The 23,656-nt window shown below is 45.5% G+C and overlaps 1 protein-coding gene across 1 annotated transcript in view; it reads left to right on the forward strand.

The window, feature by feature from the left end:
* MYLK (myosin light chain kinase) overlaps positions 1 to 23,656 on the forward strand; it is a 183,269-nt gene that overhangs the window by 54,795 nt on the left and 104,818 nt on the right. The window contains exons 4-10 of the mRNA XM_045583939.1: positions 10,210 to 10,255; positions 11,858 to 12,017; positions 13,673 to 13,838; positions 15,336 to 15,354; positions 16,827 to 17,362; positions 18,149 to 18,355; positions 21,947 to 22,081. Of these exons, the coding sequence (XP_045439895.1) occupies positions 10,210 to 10,255; positions 11,858 to 12,017; positions 13,673 to 13,838; positions 15,336 to 15,354; positions 16,827 to 17,362; positions 18,149 to 18,355; positions 21,947 to 22,081 (1,269 nt within the window). The remainder of the gene's footprint in view (positions 1 to 10,209; positions 10,256 to 11,857; positions 12,018 to 13,672; positions 13,839 to 15,335; positions 15,355 to 16,826; positions 17,363 to 18,148; positions 18,356 to 21,946; positions 22,082 to 23,656) is intronic.

The following is a 23,656-nucleotide window of genomic DNA, read 5'->3' on the forward strand; positions in this document are numbered from 1 at the left end:
CTGCTGTGCTCTTACTTGGAAAGAGCAGAGGTCCTGGCGTTGAGTATAATTCCTGTGTGCAGCCTTTCGACCCCCTAGTGGTCCGCTTTAGAAAGCTGTGTTGTCCAATGGTCTTGGATTTGAGCTCCACAAATTTCTAACCTTTTGGAGCCTTATTTCCTTTTCTGTAAGCTGGAACATATGGCTGCCCTACAGGGTTGTGTAAGGATCAGTGCAGCACTGGCAAATGGCATCCTTGTAATATTTGAGCCTTGTATTAGCATCATGAGAACTACTTCCAGGGGGAAATCCTTGCATGGAGAGTAGAGGAGGAAGCTTCCTCATATGATTCCAATGTGGTAACCAGGGACAAGAAATATGCGATATCCTCCAAGCACCTTAATGGTTGGATCCTCACCTAAGCCCTGGAAGACTCTGAAGCACTCATCCACCTCCAGAGGACAGGACCCAGAGGCCTGGTGCAGAGCAGAGAAGAGACATGGTACCTGCCCTTTTGGAGTTTTTTTCCCTAGTGAAGGGGCCACAGGACTCTTCTCCAGCACAGCACTGGTCCATGGAAACAGGATGTGAGCCACATATGTAATCTTAAATTCTCTAGTAGTCACATTTAAAAAAACAACAAGTGAAAGCAATTTAAAAAAATTTAACCCGATATACCCGATACTGTCATTTCAACATATAATCAATATAAAAATTATTAATGAGATACTATACATTCTTCATCAGTTGGGTATATTTTATACTTAGTACCTATATTTTATTTTAGGGTTTTTATGGTTTTGTGATTTCCATTTAAGACTTTAATCCATTTTGAGTTTATTTGTGTGTGTATGTGTGTGTGTGTGTAAGTTGCTGGTCTAGTTTCCTTTTTTTGCATGTATCTGTCCAATTGTCCTAACACTATTTATTGAAGAGACTATCTTTATTACCATTGTATGTTCTTGCCTCTTTTGTCAAATGTTAATTAACCTTAAAGGCATGGATTTATTTCTGGGCTCTGTTCTGTTCCATTGATCTATATGCCTGTTCTTGTGCCAATACCATGCTGCTTTGGTTACTATGGCCTTATGTGTAGTTTGATATCAGGTAGTGTTCCCTCCAACTTTGTTCTTCTTTCTCAAGATTGCTGAGGCTATCCAGGGTCTTTTGTGGTTCCATATACATTTTTGTCATATTTGTTCTAGATCTCTAATATATGCCACTGGTATTTTAATAAGAATTGCGTTAAATCTGTAGATTACTTTGGGTAGCATGGACATTTTAATGATGTTAATTTTTCCTATCCATGAACATAGCATGTGCTTCCACTTATTGGTATCTTTCTCAATTTCTTTTTTTCAGTATCTTATAATTTTTCGAGTACAGCTCCTTAGTTAAATTTATTCCTAGTACCTTATTTTTTTTTTGCAATAGTGAATGGATTGTTTTTTATTTAACTTCTTGTTCTGGTAACTTATTATTGGTATACAAAAATGCTGCCAAATTCTGAATATTAATATTTTTATCCTGCTATTTTGCCAAATTCATTTATTAGATCTAGTCATTTTTGGCGGAGTCTTTAGGGTTTTCTATATATAATATCATCATCTGTGGATAATGACAGTTTTACTTCCTTCTTACCAACTTGGATGCTTGTTATTTCTTCTTCTTGTCTGATTGCTGTGGCTAGTACTTCTAGTACTATGTTGACTAAGAGTAGTAAAAGAAGACAACCCTATCTTGTTCCTGATCTTAAGGGAAACATTTTTATTTTTTGTATTGAGTATAATGTTGCTATAGCATTGTCATATATGGCCTTTATTATGTTAGGTATGTTTCCTCTATTCCTATTTTTCTGAGAGTTTTTTTTATCATAAGTGGGTGCTGGATTTTATCTAATGTTTCTTCTGTCTCTGTGAATATGATCATATGGTTTTTATCCTTCATTTTGTTTAAGTGATGTATCATGTGTATTGATTTGCTAATATTGTGTCAACCTTGCATCCCTGGAATAAATCCCACTTGGTCATGGAGTATTGCTGGATCTGATTTGCTAATATTTTGTTGAGGATTTTAGCATCTATATCATTTAGGGATATTGGCCTATAATTTTATTTCTTAGTCATGTCTTTATCTGGATTTGGAAGTAGAATAATGCTGGCCTCATAAATGAGTTTGGAAGTCTTCCCTCCTCTTGAATATTTTAGAATAGTTTAAAAAGGATATGTGTTAGTTTTTCTTTGAATGTTTGGAAACATTTGCCTGTGAAGCTATACAGTCTGAGACTTTTGTTTGTTGGTAATTTTTTTTATTACTTCTCCAATTTCATAGTTCTAATTGGTCTATTCACACTTTCTGATGCTTCCTGATTGAGTTTTGGAAGATTGTATGTTTCTTGGAAATTATCCATTTTGCACAAGTTGACCAATATGCTGGCATATAGTTGTTTATAGTATTTTCTTACAATTCTTTGTATTTCTGTGGTGTCAGTTATTACTTCTCCTTATTCATTTCTGATTTTATTTATTTGGATCCTCTCACTTTTTTTCTTGATGAGTCTTGTTGAAGGTTTGTTAATCTTGTTTATCTTTTCAAAGAACCAGCTCTTGGTTTCATTATGTTTTGCACTGTTTTTATAGTTTTTATGAAATTTATTTTCACTCTTATTTTTTATTATTTCTTTTCTTTTATTACTTCTGGACTTTGTTTGTTGTTCTTTTTCTAGGGTTAGATTGTTTATTTGAAAATTTTCTTGCTTCTCAAGTAGGCCTGTAATACTGTGAACTTCCCTCTCAGGACTGCTTTCACTGTATCCTGTAGATTTTGAATTGTTTTGTTCATTTTCATTTGTTCATAGGTAACTTTTGATTTCTTCTTTGATTTTATTATTAACCCATTCATTGTTTAATAATATGTTATGTAGCCTTCATATGTTTTAGTGTATTTCAGGTTTTTATTATTGTAACTGATTTCTAGTTTCATATTATTGTGGTCGGGAAAGATGCTGGATATGATTTCAATCCTCTTGAATTTATTAACACATTCTGTGTTTCATAACATGTGGTCTGTCTATGAGAATGTTCCATGTGCACTTGAGAAGAATGTATATTCTGCTGTTTTGGGATGAAATGTTCTGTAAATATTAAATCCATCCAGTCCAATGTCATTTAAGGTCACTGTTGCCTTGTTGATTTTTTGTCTGGAAGATCTGTCCATTGATGTCAGTGGGGTGTTAGAATAATCGACTGTGACTATATTGCTGTTGATCTCTCCCTTAATGTTCACTAAGATTTTTTTTTTTTATATATTTAGGGATTCCTATTTTGGGTGCATTTATGTTTGCATAGTCTATAGCCTCTAATAGGATCAATCCCGTTAATATTATGTAGTGACCTTTTTCTGTTTCTTGTTATGGCCTTTGTTTTGAAGTCTATTTTTGTCTGATTTACTAGGGTTAGATTGTTTATTTGAATTTTTTTTATGTATTGCAAACCCAGCTTTTTATTTCATTTCTGTTAGTATGGATTTTTTTTTCTTTCTATTTCTTCACTTTCAGTTTGTGTATATCTTTTGTTCTGTTCTGAGGTGGGTCTCTTGTAGACAGCCTATATATTATGAGTCGTGTTTTCTTATCCATTTAGCCACCTATGTCTTTTGATTGGAGCATTTAAAGTTATTATTAATACTTCTTTATTGTCATTTTATTCTTTATATTTATGTTCCTCTATTTCTTTTTTTTTTTCTTTCTTCTTCTAAAAAAATGCTCTTTTAACATTACTTATAATACTAATTTGGTGATAATTATCTCCTTTAGCTTTTTTTTTGGGGGGGGGGGGGTTCTGGGAAGCTCTTGGTTTTGCCTTCAGTCTTCAATGATAGCCTTGCTGGATAGAATAGTCTTGGTTGTAGGGCCTTGCTTTTCATTAGGGGCCCATTAACATTTATGGTTAGGACTGGTGGCCCTGGGAAGACACAGCTAAACCTTGACTGGTGATAATCCAATCTGCCTCTGTTTGGGAAGAAGCACAACATGGCCACCTCAGTCATCCTCAGGTGCTCCCTTCCTTTCCCAGTCAGATGGCAGATCTTGCTGTGCAGGTCTCTTTTGTTCCCACTCCCACCGCTGTGGTCCTGACTGCCTCATCCTCTGTCCTCATGAGCAAATCCCAACTGGTCTCCTCAGTTTTTCTCATACCCACTTCTAATCTCCACATTGCTATTCAAGATATATCCTTTTTTTAAAATTCAAATGGGATTGTAATACTCTCTTCCTTCGAATCCTCCAGAAATCTGCTATTGTCTTTAAATTAAAACTCATGATCTTCAACCAGCCCAGCACCAAGATATCCCCTTTCCCAGCTTTGAAGCATTTTGCCACTCCTAGGGCTCATATTTTAGTCTAGCTTTTATTATGCGTGTCAGACTACTTGTTGAAGCTCTGGCCAAAGCCTTTTTTAAAATAGAGATTGAATCGGTGTTTTAGTACAGATGAGGTTGCAATGATCCCATGTGACAAAACAAAATTGCTTTAATACCACACTTACAATCTTTTTTTTTCTCTCTCTCTACTTCAGTGGTCTGTAATTTATCTTGCTAAGTTATCTTCTTTTAAGGTTATTTCAGTCTTTCTTTTTTATATAATATGTTTGCTCTGTTATTTATCCTAACAGCACTTTATTTTTTTACTATATAAATGTTTGTCTTTTTTCTCTCTTTATTGAGATATAATTGGAAGATAGCATTATTAACATTACTTTTTTTCTCATTTTTTTTTTATTAAGGTATTATATGTGTACATACCTTACCAATCCCCACCCCACCCACACTCCCATACATGCCCTCCCTCCCCAGAGTTTTTCGTCCATTGGTTATGCTTATATGCATGCATACAAGTCCTTCGGTTGATCTCTTATCTCCCCCATATCTCCCTCCCCTCCCTGCTGTAACTTGACAGTCTGTTTCTTTTACTGTCTCTGTCTTTTGGTTCATCGGTTTATAATGTTCCTTATTATCCATAAATGAGTGAGATCATGTGGTGTTTCTCTTTCATTGACTGGCTTATTTCACTCAGCATAATGTTCTCCAATTCCATCCAGGTCGCTGCAAATGATAAGAATTCCTTCTTTTTTATGGCAGCATAGTATTTCATTGTATAGATGTACCATGGTTTTTTGATCCAATCATCTGCTGTTTCTCTCATACCCACGGGCACTTAGGCTGTTTTCAAATCCTAGCTATTGTAGATTGTGCTGCTATGTACATAGGGGTGCATATATCCTTTCTGATTGGTGTTTCTAGCTTCTTGGGATATATTCCTAGGAGTGGGATTATTGGGTCAAATGGGAGTTTCATTTTCAGTTTTTTGAGGAAACTCCACACTGTTCTCCACAGTGGTTGCACCAGTCTGCATTCCCACCAGCAGTGCACCAGGGTTCCCTTTTCTCCGCATTCTCGCCAGCACTTGTTGTTTGCTGATTTGTTGATGTTGGCCATTCTGACAGGTGTGAGATGGTTCTTTTTATTTTTTAGAAATCCACCTGTATACCTGTGCTCTCTCACTTTCCTGTACTACTTGTACAGTACATTGTTTTTTATCATTCACTTTGGAATCTAAACATGTATATTGGTCAGTGCAAACGTCTGACCATTTCATTATGACTTCTAATGTGCCTGAACATTTACATATGAGATAGTCATGCTTGAACTTTGACTTATTATAAATAAATATTATTATAATTTATTTTCCTTTTATTTCTCCTTAATATTTAGGTGGGGTCTTACATTTATTTTATTTCTGAAGATATATATATATATATATATGGGTAGTTAATGGCAAACTTCAATTCAGGATGGCCCAGGGGCATTGCTAACTGTCTGTTATAAAAAGTGGGCATTTGTTCTAACTGGAGGACAACTATTTTACCTAATCCTTAAAATCCATTTTGAATTTGCCATTAAGTATATACTAGTGGAGTGACTGCTCCCTGGTTTGCCTGAAATGGTATTGGTTTAATCCTATTTTCCTGGCAGAGTTATTAATTATGTCCCTTTTGGTGTCGGGAGTCCCAGTTTGAGTGATAAGTTATGACACCACAGATTTTTAGAAGCATTTTTTCTCCTTACCATCTTGATTACGTATTCCTCTTTTCGGCAGCATTCTCTCAGTCTTTCTAGATCCTTTGACAAAAAGTGCCAAGCTGCTCCACTGTTGAACTTTTTCACTGTTAAAAATTGCCAGCATTCTATTTTGCTTGTCCTTGAAAAAAAATCGAAGATTACTGTTTAAATACCTTCAGTACCTTGGCCTTTTTCCTCTCATTAATTGATCCTTTCTCCACCAATTCTCTTAAGTTACTCTTCTATTTTTAGCATTTCTACCTTAATCTCCTTTCCACTTATTTTTCGACACAGCCTTACTGTTCTGCCAAATTTTCATGCTTTCACAAAATTAATTTTGCCTTATCTGACAATTTGCAACTTCAAAATTTTTGCCTATAAATAGAATCCATTAGTTATTTTAGCCCAAAGTCTCTTTGTTTTGATGTAAACTCTCTGGTGTTAACTCACATTAAAATAAGCATTCCTCAGTTCCATTTTTAGCTGAATGCTTTATTTGTTACCTTTGGATCATAACATAAACTGCTCTTACTCTGATATGGAAGTATCTTCAAACAGCATTCTTTTGCTATTTTTTTGAGGAACTGCCATATTTTTACCTTAATTTTATTTTTTAAGGAATACAGGAATTTTAGCCTTTGGATTATGATGTTGAACTCCAAAGAGTTTTAAAGATGCTTCCTCTAGTGTTTATTTATTTATTTTTTTATTTTGGTAAATACATATAACTTAAAATTTACCATTTCCATCATTTTAAAGTATACAATTCAGGGGCATTAAGTATATTCACAGTGTTGTGCAACCATCACCACTGTCTATTTCACAACTGTTTATCCCCCAGACAGAACCCCCTCCCTCACACTGAGCAGGCACTTCCCACCCCACCCCAGCTCAGCACAGCCACTAACCTGCTTTCCGTCTCTATGGATTTGCCCCTTCAGGACATTTTACGTAAATGGAATTGTACATTTTTTGGTGTCTTGCTTTCTTCACTTAACAAATTTGTTCAAGGTTCATTCATGTTATAGCATATTCCTGAATAATATCTCATTGTATAGATAGACCACTTTTTGCTTATCCATTCATCAGTTGGTCAGTCGCATGTTTATCATATCTTTACTCCAAAATGAAATGAGCATTGAAGTAGGTTAAGTGCAGTGAATGGTACATGGATATTTAACATGGGAGTCTTAGTGACTGGGCATGTTGCTGACACTGCAGCATAGAGCGTGTGTAAGAGGGCATGCTTACCTCTGGTTGGATGCTGGAATCTTCTTCCTTTTTAAATTTTCTTTCTCCCCACTTTCCAACTTCTTTTTTCCTTTTTTTTTATAACTAAATTTTTTATTTTTTCTTCTGGTCATTTTCTTCTGGTCATTTTCCTGTGTTTGAGTATTTCATGTTTTATAATTATGATCACATTGTCAGAAAATTTTATATGCTGCTCTTTTTCATAAAATTCATTAATTTAGCAAATATCTGAATATCTATAATGTGCTGGGCACTGTTCTGATACCTCTGGTGAATGAGTAAGAAGTACAGGTGGAATGTGATTCAAGTGTCATCAGCTTCTGGGTAATGTTTAAAGTCACGGGGCTGCTACATAGTATTCCATGTGTAAATGTACCACGTATTTATCCACTCGTCTACTGATGGGCTGACACAGCATGGAGGGGCCTGGAGAGACTTATGCTGAGCAAAATAAGCCACTCAGAGAAAGACAAGTATCACAGGAAGCCACTCCTGTATGGGATCTAATGAACAAAATAAACTGGTGAACGAAATAGATCCAGAGACATAGAAGCATGGGACGGCCTGTGGAATCTCAGAGGGAAGGATGGGAGGAGGATGAGTGGTGGGAAGAGATTAACCAAAGAACTTGTGTGCATATATGCATGACCCGTGGACACAGACGATAGGGTGGTGAAGGCCTGGAGAGAGTAGGGGGAGGCGGGCTGGAGGCGGTCAGTGGGGAAAAGGGACATATGTAATACTTTCAACAACAAAGATTTTTTTTAAATGATAAAGTCATGGAGCTGTCCACAGCCTCCTGGGGGAGAGCTTAGGGTGCTGAGGGGAGGACTCAGAACTCAGCCGCTGCAAAGGTGGGGCAGAGGAGATAGATGAAGAAGGGTCAGCCTGGAGAATCTGAGAAGCAGGAAGTGAAGGAGAAGGTCTTTGAAGGGGAGTGGCCCCTCATGTCAAGTGCTACCCAACATCCGAGTGAGGTGGGGAGAGGATCACCTGCTGGGTTTGGCAAGATGGTGGTCCGCATGGAGCTCTAGAGGGTGTCACAGTCCAGGTGGAGTGTACTGAGGAGCAAATAATAGGATATTTCGACCTATTTCTATGTCTCATATAGTCTTAACATTTTACTTACCCACTCACTGTCTTCCTACTGTGTGACATTTACATTGTGTCCAACTTTCACTACAAACAAGACCGCAGTGAACAGCTGTGTAAACTTGCTTTTCTACTTTTAGCATCCTTTCCTTTGACGGGAGGCGCAGAAAGGAAGTTGCTGGCCTAAGAGCAGAGTACTTAATGCTCACGTTTCATTCGCTCAGATCCCTTCTAAAAGGGCTGAGTGGTCCTCCTCCCTTCAGCAGTGTTGGAGGGGCCCCAGCACCCCGACTGCAATTGTCAGTGGGGTCCTCCCAGAACAGGTCTCTCCTCCCAGCTCAGAAGTTCTTGGACCCTTGAAGAGCATTGAATGGGAAGAACAAAGCCACATTATGGCATCAAAACAACACACAGCTCCCTAGAGTGATATGTTAAACAGAATGCAGGTGCTGGAACCACACTTAAACGTGATGCTGGTGTGTTAATCCTCTCTCACTAGGGCTCCGGTGGAACCTTAGACCAGCCATGCTGAGGGAAATACGCAGCCATCATCTCCACCTCCCATGCCTATGCATTCTTATAGAGGGGATCCGTGCTGGCATGTAAGGGAATTTCCCCTTTTCCAGTCAACACCCTGCAATCTCTCGTGGCAGCTGCCTGCTGATATCAGAGAGTGACGTCTGCCCTCTCTGCGTGTGCCTCGGGTGGGGCTTCACAAACATTCCAGCTTGTGGCAGAGAGAACAACTTCCATGCTGATCCCCATCGCAAAATGCCCTGCCCTCCCCTTCCTATTCCTCAAAAAACACCCACCACTTTATTTTTTTATTTTTATTTTTAAAAAAATATATTTTATTGATTTTTTACAGAGAGGAGGAGAGAGGGACAGAGAGATAGTAACGTCAATGAGAGAGAAACATCGACCAGCTGCCTCCTGCACACCCCCCACTGGGAACGTGCCTGCAACCAATGTACATGCCCTTGACCGGAATCGAACCTGGGACCTTTCAGTCCGCAGACCTACGCTCCACCACTGAGCCAAATCGGTTTCGGCAAAAAACACCCACCACTTTATAGTCACTGCGTGGGCACAGTATGAGTTGTCCCTCCCGCAGTAGCAGCTGAATAAAACGAGCGGCCCCCAGCTGCTTCTGGGTGAGCTGTTTTCACTGCTGGCTCCACAGTAGGGCATCTCCAGTCATCTGGCTTCATCCCAGCAGGACGGGTGTTGCTATTTGCTGGGCCTTATGCGGGAAGATGGAGTGTTGGTTCTATCCGACATGAATAGATGTGGTAAGAGAGATGCAAAGGCCTCTCCCTCCAACTGAGTCATTTCCTGGAGTGGTCGTGGGTCACCATAGACACTCCCCAGAGTGGAAGCTCCAGCTGAGGGTCACCGCAGATAACCCCCGAACCCCAAAGTGGAAGCCTCAGCAGCAGTGACAGCTCAGCAGGTGTTGAGTGTTCCAGAATAGGCAGACCCGGGTACAGTCCTGCACTGTGACAGGCTCTGTGGCTGGAGTGGGCGACTTCTCTGAATCTCATCTGTTTAAAAACTAGAAGGATGATGTAGTACCAGCCACCTTAACATCCTGCAGGAAATCAGGCAATGATGTGTGTCAAGTGCCCAGCCTAGTGCCCTACCCTACGGGCTCAGTCAGGGTGAACCGTGTCCTTTGTTGTCCCACCCGTTCTCATTGACTCTGACTCACTGCTCCATGTTGGTGGCTGGGACCCGACTCTTCAAGCCTCTTTCTCTGTTTCCTTTCAGGAGGCTTTGTGAAGAGGCACGGTCAGCCTGTTTCCAAAACCTTGGGGTAAGTTCTGGGATGTTCAAACCAGGGCAAGGGCTGGATTGGCTTTTCATGCTAACCTGACAGAACAGGTCTAGGGAACACATCTTCTTGAGCACATGTGTCAAACACAAGGCCCGTGGGCCAAATCCGTCCTGCCAGGCCTTGCAATGTGGCCCGCACCGCGCTGTCATCACTGCACTCCGCTGCGTTTCCATCACAATGACAGTTTATGACTGTTCAGTAAACCATTCGGCCCGCGATTTAGGCTGGATTTTAGATTTTGGCCCCTTCTCTGATTGAGTTCGACACCCCTATTCTTGAGGATCCTGGATCATGATAACTAAAGTGGGCGCCTATTGGGATGTGACAGGCCATTCACAAAGCACCTCTTGACCTCGCCTCTGTGGATAGCCCCTGGACTAACTGCTGCTAAATGCTAAGGAAGGGGGATCTGTGGCCATATACTCTGCAGGGATGTCTAACAATCAAGGCAATAGTTGAAAGACTTAAGTAAGTAGACTTAGAAGAGGCAATCTATGTGACACCTATTATGGAAGGTGAAATTATATTGGTAAGGGTAAGTAAGAGTAGCAGCAATGACAAACAAGACCCCCAATCACGATAACAAAGGGAAAGTTTTTTGGTGGTGTTTTTTTTTTTGTTTTGTTTTGTTTTAATCCTTTTTTGGTGGTGTTATTTTTTAGAGAGTGGAAGAGAGAGGGAAAGTCAGAGAAATATCGATGTGAGAGAAACACAATCGGTTGCCTCCTGCATGCTCCCTGGGCTGGGGAGGAGCTTGCAATTGAGGTACGTGACCTTGACCTTTCAGTCCACAGGCCAATGCTCTATCCCAATGATCAGCAAACTCATTAGTCAACAGAGCCAAATATCAACAGTACAACGATTGAAATTTCTTTTGAGAGCCAAATGTTTTAAACTTAAACTTCTTCTAACTCCAGTTCTTCAAAATAGACTCGCCCAGGCCGTGGTACTTTGTGGAAGGAGCCAAAGAGCCGCATAAGGCTCGTGAGCTGCTGTTTGCCGACCACAGCTCTATCACTGAGCCAGGGTGGGAAAATTTATTTCTTACTCCAGCAGTCTATTCCGATATTCTTAAACAGGTGGAGAGGTTTTCTATTACTTTCCAGAGAACCAGGCTCTTTCCATTTGGTGGCTCCACCATCTCCTAGTCCTTGGAGCCTCTGCTGGACCCTTGTGTCTAGCCAGACGAGTGGAAAGAGAGAGTATGGAGCATCTCACAGGAAGTTTTATGGGTCCAGGCTAGAGATGGCATACAGCACTTCTGCTTGAAGTCTGTTGGCCACAACCCCGGCGTTTGGTCAGAACTCAGTAGAATTTGGGTGTATCCTACTTTAAGGGAGTGTAGTAAATGAAGTCTAGCTGCAGGCCCAGGAGGTAGAGGAAATAGGTTTTGGTGCCACTGATTTTTCCAGGGGATGGAGGAGGTGCATCAGAAGGGTGTTTGAGGCACACAGTTGAGAAGGCTGCCCTTTACTGGTTCCTGGCCCCATTTTAAGTGACTTGGGTGGCGTCAGAGAAGAAGAGATGTGAATGGCTGCAGTGTCAGGGCTGCATTCTCTGCTGGTTTCTTTCCCGGGACAGGTTCACATCCGCCATAGCAGAGACACGGCCTAGCCTCTGGGGAGAGTGCCCACCGAAGTTCGCCACCAAGCTGGGCCGTGCGGTGGTCAGAGAAGGGCAGATGGGGCGATTCTCCTGCAAGATCACCGGCCGGCCCCAGCCGCAGGTCACCTGGCTCAAGGTGAGGTTTCGTCTGCCCCACCTCTGGCCAGACCTGGGGACTCTGAAGGTTTAGCATTAGACCTTTGGACCAAAGGGGGTGTCTTTCTAACCAGCCCCTACTTTTTCATCTATAGGTGGTTCTTGGGGTTTCTCTGTATGTTTCATAGTCATGCATGTTCCTGCCCCTAGCTGCATTACGCTCCTTCTGTTACTTAGTCCACAAGGTCCTATAATCCACACACACACACAACAGCATACAACTTCTGTGGCAACACAAACCCGACCATCTCCACAGAGTGGAATTTGAAGCCGTGGGAATAGGTTTTGACCCTCAGCTCCCTGGTTCACAAAGCATGTAATACTGGCAAGTCGTTTGATCTCTTAGAACCCTGGTCTCCTTATCTTGGAGGCAGGGCTATCCCACCTACCTTGAAATACTCCATGTGGGCTTGCTTTATAAATCTTTCAGGTCTGGGTGACGTGAAGGCAGAGGTGGAGGAGGAGGTGGTGGGTGGGTAGGTGGAGGCAGCAGGAGGAAGAGGAGGGGGGAGTGGATGTTAAACGGAGGAGCTGTGGGGAAAACTCGGGGTTGAGGCAGGGAGAGCAGGTTTTCAACAGAAGGAACTCCTGGATTAAAATGAGTGATGGCATACATTTTACCCATTTCCTGATTCTCCTGAGCTGACCCTGAGGAAAGAATAAAAGGGACAAGGAGGCAAAGGAGAACTAAAAGGAGGAATATAGGATTTTTCACTAAAAACTGGGGCTCCTTTGAAACAGGCTCTAAGCTCAACCAAACACCACACATCATACACAGACCTGGGGACATGGCAGTTGGGCTGTTCAATGACTACTCTTGTACAGTGTGGGGAATATGGTCAATAATCCTATATAATAAAGATGTAATATGCAAATTGACCATCATTCCAACACACAAGATGGCTGCCCTCATGTGGTCAAAGATGACTGCCTCAAGATGGCTGGCAGGGCAGTTGTGGGTGGTCAGGCCAGCAGGGGAGGGCAGTTAGGGGTGACTGGGCCAGCAGGGGAGGCAGTTGGTAGTGATCAGGCAGGCAGGGGAGGGCAGTTGGGGGCAATTGGCCAGCAGGGGAGCAGATAGGCATTGATCAGGCTGGCAGGGGAGTAGTTACGGGGTGATCAGGCTGGCAGGCAGAAGCAGTTAGGGATAGTCAGGCAGGCAGGCAGGAGAGCAGTTGGGAACCAGCAGTCCTGGATTGTGAGAGGGGTCCCAGATTGGAGAGCATACAGGCTGGGCTGAGGGACACACTCCGCCACCTACACACACACACACACACACACACACACACACACACACACACAAATTTCATGCACCAGGCCTCTAGTACTGTAATAACTATGTGTGGTGTCAAGTGGATTCTAGACTTACCGGGCTGATCATTTCGTAAGGCATGTAAATATCTAGTCACTATGTTGGGCACCTAAAACTAACATGATAGTGTATGTCAACTATGCTTGCAAACTATCTGTTAAAAGCCTGTTTTCTAAGCATGTTGACAGAACCCAGGGCAGAGGGCTCTCCTGCCCATGCCCAGGGTCTGTCCCACTAGGATTGGCTGGAGGTAGGGGGACAGAGCCAACAGGGGAGCAAGCAGGTTTCTCTGACCAAGCCAGCCTCTCGCCCGCCACCCGCAGGGAGATGCTCCCCTGCAGCCCAGTGCCCGGGTGTCCATGTCCGAGAAGAACGGGATGCAGGTCCTGGAGATCCAGGACGTGAGCCAGGATGACGTGGGCGTGTACACCTGCCTGGTGGTGAACGGGTCCGGGAAGGCCTCCATGTCCGCCGAGCTCTCCATCCAAGGTAGGGCCGGGGGGCAAGTGCACACAGTCCCTCCTGGCGTCTGTACCCTCCTCGCTTGTCCATTATGCATCTCTGTGTAGCACTGTGTGTCCTATTTACAGGCCCATGAGTCCCCGGAGGCAAGGTCTTGAACCCGAGGAAGGAAGTGGGAGGGCAGAGCAGACACGGCCACCCTGCGTCCCTCACCTGTGTCTTCATCTTTTCTTGTTCAGACTTTGTTTTATGTCTCTAAATGCCAATCGGAAGAGTGGACATGGCTAATGCCATCACCCCAAATGTAACCTGCCTTATCACCCATGCTTCGCTCTGTCCTTCAAATCAACTTAACTCTGTCTACCCCACGATCCCCCTTTTTCTTCTCCCCCAGACTGGACATTCCAGCCTCACCTTCACCCCTGCCTCTTCTTGCTATAATCATCTGTCCCTGTCAGTTCTTCCTTTCTTCTGTGATTTTCTCTCCCACATTTCCTCCCTTTCCCAGAAACGACTCCTCCTCACTCGCTTTACCATTTTTGGCCTTAGCATTTATCACAACCCACAGAAAGAAACGTGTTCTGCATCACAACTCAGGACACGCTCTGTATGTAAACATATTTAACTGAAACAAGTCTCTTAAAACCATCCCGAGTTGTACCGCTTACAGTACATGCTGCTATTTTCTGTTCCGTCTGCATCATCTGGCCCGACCACAGAATCCAGCTCCGTAGCCCACTGCAGGGGCAGGGCCTGCTGCTAGGCATGGGGAGTAGAGTCTTAGCCACTCTTCCTTCACTTGCCATGACATTGAATTAGAGACCTGCTCCCTCCTGAAGTTCTTAATGACAAAAATCCTATGACACGTGGGATTTGTTCTAAAACACTCCCAGGAAAATCTCCATAAAACAAAGCATAGTGGTAGATAAGACTGGCAAAATATTGATATTTCCTTCATCTGGGCGATGGATTTCAGGGTTTGTCACATCCTTCTCTCTACTATTGTATGTTTTGAAACTTTCCATGGTAAGATATAAAAAAAATAATAATAATGTGGCAGGAAAAATATATTTTTTGAGGAACTAAATACAAACACACTTTTCCTTAACATTTTGTAGCAGGTGTTCATTTAAAAAAAAAAAATGATGATCTGGGTGGTGGCGTTTTTGAGGGCCACGTGTAAGTTAAACGGTTTGGGTTTGAAGTCTTCAGGCCATGTTTATTTTTGTTTGTCCCTCTATTGGCTCTGGCTCCTCCTGTGGCTGGAGAGCGGGACAGGTGGCCATGCTGCAGGGTGACGGCAGCGGAAGCACTGACAGCCCACAGAGCTCAGAGGGGCTTGTCAGATCAACCCAAGAAGGTCAGGACCAGGGAAGCTGAAGGAGAGAGGGAAGTGGGGCCGTAGGGGAGGGGGCGGTGAGAGCTTAGGAAATGACAACTCTCATGGAAGAGGTTGCTGACTTATTCCTTTCTCCTGTTGGTGCATAAAATAACCCAGTGTTTCTGCCCTCTCCCTTTTTCCAGGTTTGGACAATGCCAACAGGTATGTTTAGGTTTTATGATGATTATGTTTCCATCTAGGAATGCCCTGGATTCTGAGTCATGGGGGAGGGAGAACTGTGTGGGGTGTTGTTTTATTCCAGGTGGGGGAGGGAGAACTATTTGGGGCATGTTTTATTTCAGGTATAGGAGGAGGAAGAACTGGGGTGTTGTTCTATTTTGGGTATAGGCGAGAACTGTTTGAGGGTGTTGTTTTATTTTGGGTGTTTCCTTTCATTCTCCTCTTGTAACATGCCATCAGGTTCTGTAGCAGCCTTGCCGTCAGTACTGAGACTCTGGACTCAGTGCCACTGTCTTTCTAAGCATCTGCTCAGAGTCCTTTCCAATCGCATCATCAGGAAGGGCATGGAGCAGCAGAGGGCTGTTGTTTCCAATTCTTTGGTTGATAATCAGGTGTAGGATGTATGTATGTATGTATGTATGTATGTATGTATGTATACTGTGTGTGAGCCCAAAAATGGACAGAATTTTGGTGGTGGCAGGGACTGTTGTGGAGGGGAGTGGAATAGACTGGAGTGAATTGGAGTGGAGGAGAAGGAGAACAAGAAGAAGGGAGGGAGAGAAGGAGGGAGCAGGCCAGACCCCGCTGCCCATCCTGCTCCTCTTAGGAGCGCCCTCCCCGTGTGCAGGCTCGGTGGCCTGGGTGCGTGGGGCGAGCAGATGCCTGGGGCTGAGAAGGGCTTGGACAGAGTGCACAGATGCGTAAGTGCGGATTGTGATGAGTCCGAGGACAGTAACAGAGAAGAGTGCGTGTAGGCTCGAGGGCCAGAGAAGCCTTTCCTGGAGGAAGACGTGATGTTTGAGCCCAGGTCTGTGACGAGTGATGTCAGCTGGTGGAGAAAAGCCCAGGCAGAAAGTGTTCCAAGCAGAGGGTAGGTGTGAGGGCTGTGAGGTGAGAGGGGGCATGGGGTCACCGTGTGGCTGCAGCGCCGATACTGTCTTGCGAGGTTGACGGGGCAGCAGGAGCCCCTGCTCATAGAGGCGCCTTGGCAGGCTGTCTCCGGAAGCTCAGTTTTGTTCTTCACATCATGGAAACGCTGTTGGAAAGTCTTTAAGTTTGAAATGGCATGATGCATGCTGTTAGCGTGACTCGCCTGCTCCATGGGACATGGAACAGAGGGGCCGCGTGGACCGGGAAGTGGGGGTGTGGCTTACACTGGCTGGTTCTCCTGGAGAAGAGAAATAAGGCAGATTTAATAATCGTGGAAAGATCAAGCTCTGGACGGGACGAGGGCCAGGGAAGGGTGGAGAATGGCTGCTCGTTCTCCAGCTCGGGAACCTGAGGACACTGCGGAGCACACTTTTGCTCTCACTTTCTCTTAGTCCTCTGGCTTCTGTGATCCCTGGAGTCTGTGCTTGTGATGAGACATGCTTGCAAGTAACCAGATGATCATTCTATTTCTTCTTCTCCTTCCCCACCATCCTCCTTCTCCTCACCCTCATCCCCACCCTCAGGTCAGCGCTGAGGGGAACAAAGGCAGCCAGTTCAGACATCAGGAAGGAGGTGGCCAATGGGATCACACCGGGGCCCAAACCGGACAGCCTAGAAGCTGCCGCTGAGAGTAAGAACTGCTCCAGCGCCCAGAAAGGCGGCCCGCCTGCCTGGGCCTCCGGCAGCCAGCCTCCGCCCCCGAGGGAGCCCACACCAGATCTGCCCGGGGACACGCCCCGGAAGGCGCTGAGGACCCCCGTCCTGCAGAAGACCTCCAGCACCATCACCCTGCAGGCCACCAGGGTCCAGCCGGAGCCCAGGGCACCAGCCCATGGCACTCGCCTGCCTTCCGGAGAAGAGAGGGAGAGGCCAGCCGCTCCCCCCGCAGCCGCCCTCCCCACCAGGCCGTCTGGCCTGGGAACCCAAGACGTTGTGAACAAGGTCGCGTCCAGGAAAATCCCCATGGAGAGCAGGAGGGACTCCACATCCCCCAAATTCGACAGCAAGCCCCAGAGCCAGGAAGTCCGTGAAGGTCAACTAGTCAAGTTCAGGTGTGAGGGTGAGTAGCGCTAACTGAGGTGACTGGCCCCACAGGGTAGCCCTGGGCAGCCACTCCCTCCTTCAGCACCGTGTCCGAGCCTCCTGCACCACCCGTCCTCCCGGGCCCCAGCCGCCCTGGAAGACACTTGGCAGGGGCCGTCCCTCAGGAAGGATTCAGTGTAGTGTTCTGATGCCCTGTGTTCTGGAGAAATACCCGGCAATGCCCTTGCTCATTGCTGGGTAGAGCATCGGCTTTGTGCCCTGATTCTCACCACCCTGGAGGGGAAACTGATCATCACCGTCAAAAGCCAGCCACAGGCCCCCTCCGTTCCTCCCTCCTGCTGGCTTTGGCTCACCCGGAGACCCAGCTGTCACCCTGGACCCTCCCCACTAGGACCCTGCCCCTGTCCCGGGTTGTTCACTTCTGTGACGTGGAGGGTCGAGGGGGAAGAAAGTAGACTCAAGCCGAAACCAGTTTAGCTCAGTGGATAGAGCGTCAGCCTGCGGACTGAAGGGTCCCAGGTTCAATTCTGGTCAAGGGCACATACCTTGGTTGGGGGCGCATTCCCAGTAGGGGGGGATGTGCAGGAGGCAGCTGATCGATGATTCTCTCACATCGATGTTTCTCTCTCATCGATGTATCTAACTCTCTATCCCTCTCCCTTCCTCTCTGTAAAAAATCAATAAAATATATATTTTTTAAAAGAAAAGGAAAAAGTGGACTCACACCAGGCTGAGCTCTTTCTGGGGCTCAGCCTCCCACCCCCCCGTACAGGGACCTCACGACCTCCACCTGACCCTGTAGTTTCAGGGACCCCGAAGCCCCACGTGGCCTGGTTCCTGGAAGGTGTCCCCGTGAGGAGGCGAGAAGGCACCGTGGAGATGTACGAAGACGGTGGGTCCCATTGCCTCTGCCTGCTGAGAGCCCGGGCCAGGGACAGCGGGAGCTACAGCTGCATGGCCTCCAACGTCCGGGGCCAGGCGTCCTGCGACTGGACCCTCCTGGTGAAAAGTGAGTGTGTGCCTCCGGGTTCCCTGGGTTCTGCGGGGGGGGGCAGAGGGGGACTTCACCTCCTGCACAAGGTCGTCTCCCACAGCCCCCACCCAGGGCGTCCAGCCCCGCAGACATTGTCCCCACATACACGCCAAGGCCGAAGGCTCTGCTCCGGGACAATGACCCTGACCTCAAGTTCATCAACATCACCTCAGCACACACTTGCCCGGCCCACACCCGCCCGGCCAGAGCTGCCTTTCTTAGGCTCCTCAGCTGTCTGGGTAGCGCCGGCACTCACTTCTGTAACCACAGGGAGCCGAACGGCCACTAAATATACGCGTCTAAAGTAATGTGAGCTGGTGTGGGATCCCACATCTCTTCTGTTTATTGTACGGTCTGTTTATAAAAGTAACGGGTGTGCATTGTGGGGAATTTAGACAATGCATGCTCCTATGACTCAAATATATGACATTTTAATGTTTTTAAAGCAACATCGGCGCTGTGCTGGGCTCTAATTTGCTCATATCCCTTGAGCATCTTTCTATACTATTTCTTTCTCTAATATTATTTGAAAACATAATTTTGATGGCCACATCATGTGTCATAGAATAATGTGCCCGATTTTGGCATAGTCTTATAGTTGAGTATTTAGATTGCTCCCATGTTTCCACTCTTGTAACAAAACGGTGATTAATGCTTGTGCCCATCTATCTTTTCTGTAAAATTTCCCCCTCTTTCTTTTTTTCTGTCACAGCAGAAAGCTGTCTGTTTCCCTTAGGGAGACTTCTCTTTCCGCTCTGTGCCTTCTCCACAAAGGCTGAAACCAACAACGATCCACTCTCCCGCCATTCTCTCTCCCCCTCCCTGAATCCAGAGGCCCTTCTGCCCCAGTGGGCATGCTCTGCTCTCCCCTGTGCTGAAGGAAAACTCTTCCCTCCACTTCACTGCCTCGTTAGCTCCGCCTTTATCCCTCCGCTCCCTCTTCCTTAAACGTGCTGCCATGTAGAGAGAGTTCTGTCGCTGGGACTGACCCGCAGACCCTGAGTCACAGGTGAAAGGATTACTCTGACACGTTTCTGTGGAGGAGAGGCTGAGAGACGGCTTGGCTGTGGCAGCCAAGCAGCCCTGTTCGCCTGCCTCCTTAGGCTTTTATTGTAACAACCGCTTGAACTAAAATTAACTATTAAATACTCTCAGCAAGGTAAGCATCCTTGAGAAGACACATGCATCTGTAGTGTCTTGTAAGCAAGAACGTGTCTAAGCAAACACCCAGGGGCTCAGACTTGTTTGAAAAAGTCAAGGCAGTGGCAGGCGCCTTCAGCCAACTCCTGTCCCAGGCCTCCCCACACTCTGTCACAGCTTCTGTGATTGTAACAGCTCACACTCCACCAGAAAAGCCTGCCCTGTGTGCCGGCGCTTGTGCTGATGTTTTACTGGCATTGCTCCATTTAGTTAGCCCAACAGCGTTACAAACCAGTTGCAGTCACACCCCGTACCGAGCTGTAGTGAGGTTAAGTGACTTGTCCCAGGTTGGTCTGATGTGGAAGCCCATATTTTCAGTGGCTCACAGAGGCGTTTTTCTAGTGAGAGCATTGTGCACCGATGGGGAAGAAGCAAAGGTGGTGCCTCCCCACATCCCCTTGAGGTAGCCGTCCATCCTTCCCTCGGGGCCAGTCCCTCTCAGATGCCCCGTGACTGACTCCTGGCTGCTCTCCCATGGTCTCCTTTCTCCTCAGGGAGCTCTGGTCTAGCGGAGGAAGTGTGCATGTAGCCGAGAGCCTTGCTTCATCATTGGGCTTGGCTATGGGACATTATTAGCTTCTTCTGTAAAGTGAGCTAAGACAGAAAGTGCATGTCCTTGTCAATCCCATCTGGGAAAGTACCTGGCATACAGGAAGCCCTTGACTATTGGGTTTGGTCCTTAAACTTAACCTCGCAGTGTAATCACATGGCTTGCCTCTCATCACTGTGTTGAATAGCTTCTCGTGAAAAACACAGGTCAGATGTTTTTTATTTTTTTAATTAATTAATTAATTTATTTATTTATTTTTAGGTTTGTCATCTATGGCCTTTGTTTTTTAATTTTTTAAAATTAAATTATTATCTGTGTATATATTTTAACATTGCCCCCCCCATACATGCCCTCCCTCCCCAGAGTTTTGTGTCCATTGGTTGTACTTATATGCATGTATACAAGTCCTTCAGTCAATCTATTATCTCGCCCAGATCTCCCTACCCTACCTGCTGTAATTTTACATTCTGCTTGTTGCTTTACTGTCTCTATATCTATCTTTTGGTTCATCAGTTTATAATGTTCTTTATTATCCATAAATGAGTGAGGTCATGTGGTGTTTCTCTTTCATTGATTGGCTTATTTCACTCAGCATGATGTTCTCCAATTCCATCCAGGTTGCTGCAAATGATGAGAATTCCTTCTTTTTTGTGGCAGCATAGTATTCCATTGTGTAGATGTACCATAGTTTTTGGATCCAATCATCTGCTGACAGGCACCTAGGCTGTTTCCAAATTCTAGCTATTGTACAATAGATTGTGCTGCTATGAACATAGGGGTGCATATATCCTTTCTGATTGGTGTTTCTAGTTTCTTGGGATATATTCCTAGAAGTGGGATTTCTGGGTCAAATGGGAGTTCCATTTTCAGTTTTTTGAGGAAACTCCACACTGTTCTCCACAGTGGTTGCACCAGTCTGCATTCCCACCAGCAGTGCACGAGGGTTCCTTTTTCTCCGCAACCTCGCCAACACTTGTCGTTTGTTGATTTGTTGATGTTGGCCATTCTGACAGGTGTGAGATGGTACTGCATTGTTTTTTTGATTTGCATCTCTCTGAGATGTTTTTTAATCATCCAGTCCAGTTACCTTTTCTCAGCCATCAGCGCTCCCTTGACATTTCTGCAACACGTCCTAATCATTGTACAAGAGACTGTCTATCCCTATTGCTCTTAGTTAAGGTCCTCGAACTATGATACAAAATGCTCCCCAGCTTGCCAGTGTACAGACTTCTGGGAAGTCCAGCTGGATGGTCTGCAAGGTCAGCGTCATGTGGGAGCTTCGTTAGGCACAGTCACCGCCTCCAGTGGCCCTGGGCCATTGGCATGGGATGGAACACTAGGACCCTATGAGTCTGTCATCTGACTCGGTCCTGGAATTGGAAAAAATAATTACACTAACTTAAACCCGAAATGTTCTCACAAGCGACCTGTCCATGTAAAATGATAGTCACAAGACTGCAGTCACCAGTGGATATAAAGAAGCTTAGAGACACTGGACAGTGGAGGAGGACCAGAAAGGCAGAAGGAGGAGATGTCAGAGGCAGACCAGGCAGGAGTGTCCGAGTCCATGGCAGGAGGCAGGCCTGGGTCCTGAGCACCCCCACACGTAGTGCTTTGTAATGGTGGAAAGCCCTGCCAAGTACTCCGCCTCAGGCTCCACTCCGGGGGAGTGCCTGCTCCCAGGGTGAGGCCTCCGAGGAAGCCCTGGGTGCCCAGGGCAGTGAGGTGTCTCCCTGTGAGACTTGGAGTGACTGTGGTCAGTCGCCAGAATGGGCCAGCTGGGACCTGAGATGGCCTGTTGTTCTCTGCCCTCGCAGGACCGGCCGTGATGGAGGCGGCCCCCTCCTTCTCCAGCGTCTTGAAGGACTGCACCGTCGTGGAGGGCCAGGACTTTGTGCTACAGTGCTCAGTGCAGGGGACCCCAGTGCCCCGAATCACGTGGCTGCTAAATGGTGAGGCTCTCCCCCTCCCCCCTATCCCGGTGCCCTGCTTCAGCCCTCAGACCCCCTTGGTCCAGCCTGCATTCTCACTTGGCTTCCACACTGATCTCTCTGAAGTGCATATGCACAAGAAGGAAGCACAGGTACAGAGAGAATGCCTGGCTGGGGATGCTGGGCAGGTTACTACTCCCTCTGAGCCTTGAGCTCCTCTCCTGCAAGATGGAAATAAAGCCACCTACCTTCCAGGGTGGCGGTCGTGAAATTAAATTAGATCCTTTATATAAAACGGTTAACGAGGTGCCTGGGACATAGGTGCACAAGCAATTGAGTTCCTTTCTATGTGGCCAGACTCATAATAGGCCCTCCATAAATACTTGTGGGGTCAATAAAGGAACAAATACACCAAATTAATGAACCATGCTAGAAGTTACTCAAAGGACCTCGTCTTTGATTTAGTGGCAGGTGGTGATGGGGTTCACAGACCAATAATTCTTTATAATGGTATAGTGCTCTGGAGACATGCCAACTTTAAAAAATGTATTTAATGATTTTGAGAGTGTGGGAGAGAGAGAGAACAAGAGAGAGAGAAATATCAACTTACTCCACTTACTTATGCATTCACTGTTTCTTCTTATATGTACCTGACTGGAAAGGGAACCCACTACCTTGGTGCATTAGGATGATGCTCTAACCCACCGAACTACCTGGCCAGGGCAGCAAGCTTTTTTTCTTTTTTCTTTTCTTTTTTTATGGCCAAGTAATGTCCTTTGAAAAAAATTATCACATATTATCGCCCTCCTCTTTTTAAAAAGGCCTTTAAATCCCAAAAGTATGGAAGAACTCTAATTTTAGGACTGAGAACAGTCCATAAAATGGATGAAATTGAGCAAGGTCTGCTTTGGAGACCAACATGGGGAATGAAGGAACAGCTGCCAAGAATCAAGAGACATTGCCCTAGCTGGTTTGGCTCAACGAATAAAGCATCGGCCTGCAGACTGAAAGGTCCCAGGTTCGATTCCGGCCAAGGGCACATGCCTGGGTTGTAGGCTCGATCGCCAGTAGGGGGCGTGCAGAAGGCAGCTGATCAAAGATTTCTGTCATCGTTGATGTTTCTATCTCTCTCCCTCTCCTTTCCTCTCTGAAATCAATAAAATATATTTAAAAAAAAAAAAAGAATCAAGAGACAAGGGCACACGTTCTTCTCTGCCATCGAGTGGTTGGGCGACCTGGACACCCCACCTTCCCTCTCTGGCATCACCCATGAGGAGATGGGCTGGAACAGAGGTTCAGGGTCTCAGCCAGCTCTCAGGGCTAATGGGATAGGCTCCTTAAGGGAGAAGGGCACCCATCACCTATACACCAAACAGCCTCCAGCTGTTTGTGCACCACTGACATGTATGTTGTTTGGGAACCTTCCTCTTTGGTATAGTTTGTTAGGCTTTGATGGAGATTATCGCTCGTCAATGAGAAAAGGCGCCATGGAGTTTTCCTTTGTGTCGTCGACTTGCATCGATAAGTGTGAACTGAGATCTCCCTGCCCTCCGCCCTCATTAAGAACATAGCCCCTGTTACGTTCGTGACTCACTG

This window comes from Pipistrellus kuhlii, unplaced genomic scaffold (assembly GCF_014108245.1).
Source record: "Pipistrellus kuhlii isolate mPipKuh1 unplaced genomic scaffold, mPipKuh1.p scaffold_m20_p_2, whole genome shotgun sequence".
Classification (NCBI taxonomy): domain Eukaryota; kingdom Metazoa; phylum Chordata; class Mammalia; order Chiroptera; family Vespertilionidae; genus Pipistrellus; species Pipistrellus kuhlii.